At 54.8% G+C, this 3,927-nt stretch overlaps 1 protein-coding gene across 1 annotated transcript; it reads left to right on the top strand.

Moving 5' to 3' along the window:
* Positions 1 to 265: 265 nt before the first annotated feature.
* On the top strand, positions 266 to 3,803 carry CFAP126 (cilia and flagella associated protein 126). The gene is made up of 5 exons (XM_079760434.1): positions 266 to 415; positions 1,597 to 1,659; positions 1,782 to 1,862; positions 2,279 to 2,455; positions 2,736 to 3,803. Exons 1-5 carry the CDS (start codon positions 389 to 391, stop codon positions 2,934 to 2,936), a joined length of 549 nt encoding a protein of 182 aa, XP_079616560.1. The 5' UTR covers positions 266 to 388; the 3' UTR covers positions 2,937 to 3,803.
* Positions 3,804 to 3,927: the final 124 nt, after the last annotated feature.

Here is a 3,927-nt window from a genome sequence, read left to right on the forward strand (position 1 = left end):
AGAAGAAAAGGGTTGCTGCCCATCCGGGCTCAGCAGTTGAGCGTTGACCTAGGAACCAGGAGGTCACGGTTCGATCCCAGTGTGGGGTGTGCAGGAAGCAGCCAATCAATGATTCTCTCATCGTTGATGTTTCTCTCTCTCTTCCTCTCCCTTCCTCTCTGAAATAAATAAAAATACTTAAAAAGAAAAAAAGGGTTGCTATTCAGCTAATTTTCTCCCATTTACATATTCTTAGCTTCTAGGAAAAAAGGTCAGGGTGGGGTCATCCAAGGAAGTGAGTAAGGAGCTCAAGAGCAAGGGGCCTGCCTGCTCATTGGGAGGTTGTCTCCAAGGCCAGCCTTCTGCAGTTGCTAGGCAACCAATGTAAACAGCACCAAGTCGCAGGATCATGGCCACTAACTACAGTGCCAACCAGGTATGTTCTCTTTTTCCATCTCTTTAACGTTTTTAATTTTGCCTTCAAAATTCTGCCTTTGGACTGACACCTCCCCCAGGATTCTGGTCACTGAGTGCTGGCTGGCTGAGGGGTGAGGGAGCACTTCCAGGCTCCAGGGTGGGGGGGGGGGGCCCAGGGACCAGCAAAAGGCATCTCTGGGTTCCTTTTAAGGTCTAAACCAGAGGTCAGCACACTTTCTGTAAAGGGCCAGAAACTAAACATTTCAGCTTTGTGGGCCAAATGACAAAATGAGGTAGCAGACACTTACACAACAACAGAAAACACAGAAGTCAGCGTGTAACCACTGAGTGCCATTGCTTGTAACACTAGTGAAAAGAATGATTTCTTTTTTTTTTAAATATTTTATTGATATTTTACAGAGAGGAAGGGAGAGGAACAGAGAGTTAGAAACATCGATGAGAGAGAAACATTGATCAGCTGCCTCCTGCACACCCCCTTGCTGGGGATGTGCCCGCAACCGAGGTACATGCCCTTGACCAGAATCGAACCTGGGACCCTTCAGTCCATAGGTCGACGCTCTATCCACTGAGCCACTGAGCCAAACCGGATAGGGCAAGAATGGATTCTTTGGGGAGAAACATTTTGCTTGATTGGGATACAAACTAAGAGTTCCCTTTTCTCAAATTAACTGCAAATGTTCATCTATAAAAACCGCTCTCCGCTCTCTCAAGCAGTCCGGGCGGATCTGGCTCATGCCACTGGCCTAGACAAGCACGGTCTAACAAAAAGATAATGCGAATCACAAATGCAAGTTTAACTTCCTAGTAGCTACATAAAAGTTTTAAAATGGTTAATTTTAATAATCTCATTTAGCCCAATGAATTCAAAATATTATTTCAACATTTAATCAATATTTTAAAAGTTACAATCAAATATTTTACGTTCCCTTTTTTGTACCAAGTCCTTCAGATCCGGGTGTGTTTTGTGTACAAGCACCTGTGTGGACGGCACATTCCAAGTGCTCAGGAGCGGCCACGTGTGGCCAGAGGCCCCATCAGGACAACACACTTTAGTCCAAACAAAAGGCCCCTCACCCCCCAGGCAGTGCAGGCCTTTGATCCTCGAATCCAGCGACCAGTGTGGCTGTCATCCGCAGGGCAGGGCTTGGAGCTCAGAGGGCTTCCCCCTTCTCTCCACAGTACGAAAAAGCGTTCTCACCCAAGTATCTGCAGAACTGGTGTCTGGCCAAGCCAACGAAAGAGGTATCCACGTGTTTCTACGTGATCACTGCCCCCAGCCTTCTTCCCACACCCTCACTCCCCTCCGCCCTCACTCAGGCCCCGCACTCCCTCCGCTTCGCCAGCGCTTCTCTTCCACTCCCCAGGGCATTCCTTCCCACGAAGGCTACACTCAGATCATCGCCAACGACCGTGGCCACCTGCTGCCGGCAGTGCCCCGGTCCCAGGTGAGACACTCGCCTCCTTACGGGCAGCTGGAGCAGACCGGGGGGACGTGCGGGCTCCTGCTGCCGCAGCCTGGGAAGTGGAGTCCGTCTCCTTCACGTTGGGACACGAGTGCCCCAAGCTGCCAGTCTACCCCACAGGGCAGGGCATTAGCACCAGGTCCCCACACGGTGGGTGACCCGTATCAAACGGACGCCCGCGCGGTGGGTGACACTCCTGTGGTGGGCACGCTGCCAAACAGCCCGAGGGCGCAGCAGGGAAGCCAGCAGGTCAGGCCACGGAACAGGGTCACTGCGTGGGGGCGGGGCTAGCTCCCAGTCCTGTTTCATTGCCACCCAGTCCCAAAGGAAAGGGATGGATACAGGGTCTGCCAGGCAGGCCCCTGCCAGGAGTGAGAAGCCCTGCTTCTTCCTTTTAGGCCAGTCCTTGGGGTTCCTTCATGGGCACCTGGCAGATGCCTCTGAAGATACCCCCTGCTCGGGTGACCCTGACGTCCCGGACAGCTGCTGGTGCTGCCTCCCTCACCAAATGGATCCAGAAAAACCCTGACTTACTCAAGGCCTCCAATGGGCTTCGTCCAGAAATCTTGGGCAAGGTACCTCCTCCCAGCGTCTCAATTTCATCCCGTTATGACTCGGCCACTCCAGCAGGGGGCCCTCTAACCATCTGGCTTGCCCGGTGTCGTCCCTTAGCACCTTCAGGGCGCTTAAGGGCTGAGCTAAGGACACCTTCCCCCACAGCACAGGGCCATCTGACCTCACCAGGGTCAGCGAGCGTGGAACCTGACCTTTGGCCCATGGTGCGGGGAGACACAGAATTCTCTGGCTTGGGAAGGCCTAGGCCTGACCGGGCTCTCTTCTATTCCACCCCGACAGCCCCAGGAGCCAGCCAGCCAGAAGAAACCCCGGAACTCTGTCCAGCAAGCACCAAGTCCTACCATCATCCCCAGCTCCCCAGCCACAAACCTCAGTTCCCCAGACCAACCCCCAAGTGCACACCCCTCGGCAGGCCACACCCCGGGTCCCCTCAGCCCCGCCAGCGCTCCCGAGTGCCCACCGGGAAGCCCATGCACGTAGGACCTGGGCGGGTCACACTCTGGCCGGGCCAGGAACCCAGCCTGGGACTCCGCGGGCCCACTGTCCAGAGATGAGTGCAGTAAGAGCCCAGGCAGGGAAATGATAGGAATAAAGGCAAATTTGGAAAATAAACATCACTGTTTACTCTCACTGATTCTGATTTTTCCCTCCTGCCTCTTATCACCCATAACCAGAAGGGTTGGGGAAGGGGAAAACATGACAGGCTGGGAGGAACACATCTGTACAAGGCTCAAGTTGGTTCCACTCCAGAAATGGCCAAGGGAAGTTGGTCTGCATCACAGCACCCACCCCACACCCTCCGTTTCCCCGGGCACACCAAGGTCAGCGCGGGTCAGCGCTCTCACTGCCCTGCGCAGCGTGCTCTTCTAGAATCCGAGGCCACTATTTGGAAAGAAGCCTCTTTGGTCGAAGGTGCTATAAGCCACGCCACTGACCAGCAGGTAGCTGGCCTCATGGCTGCTTTGCGGAACGGATGTGTTGTTAACCAGCAGGTGCTGGCTCAGAGACTAGCTCCTGTGTGGGGAGGATGTACTGTTAACCAGCCGGGTGCGGCCGCCTGCTTCAGGGGCTGCTCTGAAGAGCTGTTTGTCTGGTGGCTCCGGGGCAGCCATGGCTACTTGGGCTACAATAGAGACTCTCTTCTATGCCCACGACTTATGTCTCCTCCGTCCAACAGCCGGCGTCCCAGCAGGTCCCGTCCCTGGCAGAGGAGCGCGGACCCAAGCTGGCATCGTGGAGCAGGAGGGAGTGAGCGCTCCCAACGCACCTTCCTTCTCGGAGGCTCCTGCGTGGCCGTAAAGCTCCGCTCCTAGTGCTGAGTCCCTGAAAACCTCCCCGGTGGCAAAACAAACTGTTTCTCTCCTGAGGGAGGTCAGATTGGGGGACGGAAATGCTTGCGACCTGAGGGAAGAGGGGAAACTGGCTCCTCCTCACCGCCATTCTCTTGGTTCCTCTAGATTTCAAGGAAGAG

The sequence above is a fragment of the Cnephaeus nilssonii genome (genome assembly GCF_951640355.1).
Source record: "Cnephaeus nilssonii genome assembly, chromosome: 21".
In the NCBI taxonomy this organism is placed as follows: domain Eukaryota; kingdom Metazoa; phylum Chordata; class Mammalia; order Chiroptera; family Vespertilionidae; genus Cnephaeus; species Cnephaeus nilssonii.

What these genes read in the sequence shown, in the direction of transcription:
- CFAP126 (XM_079760434.1), top strand. Translation starts at nt 389, where the DNA reads ATGGCCACTAACTACAGTGCCAACCAG. An exon ending in CGGCAGTGCCCCGGTCCCAG is followed by an intron (nt 1,863 to 2,278) that starts GTGAGACACTCG and finishes TCTTCCTTTTAG; the next exon opens with GCCAGTCCTTGGGGTTCCTT. An exon ending in GTCCAGAAATCTTGGGCAAG is followed by an intron (nt 2,456 to 2,735) that starts GTACCTCCTCCC and finishes CCACCCCGACAG; the next exon opens with CCCCAGGAGCCAGCCAGCCA.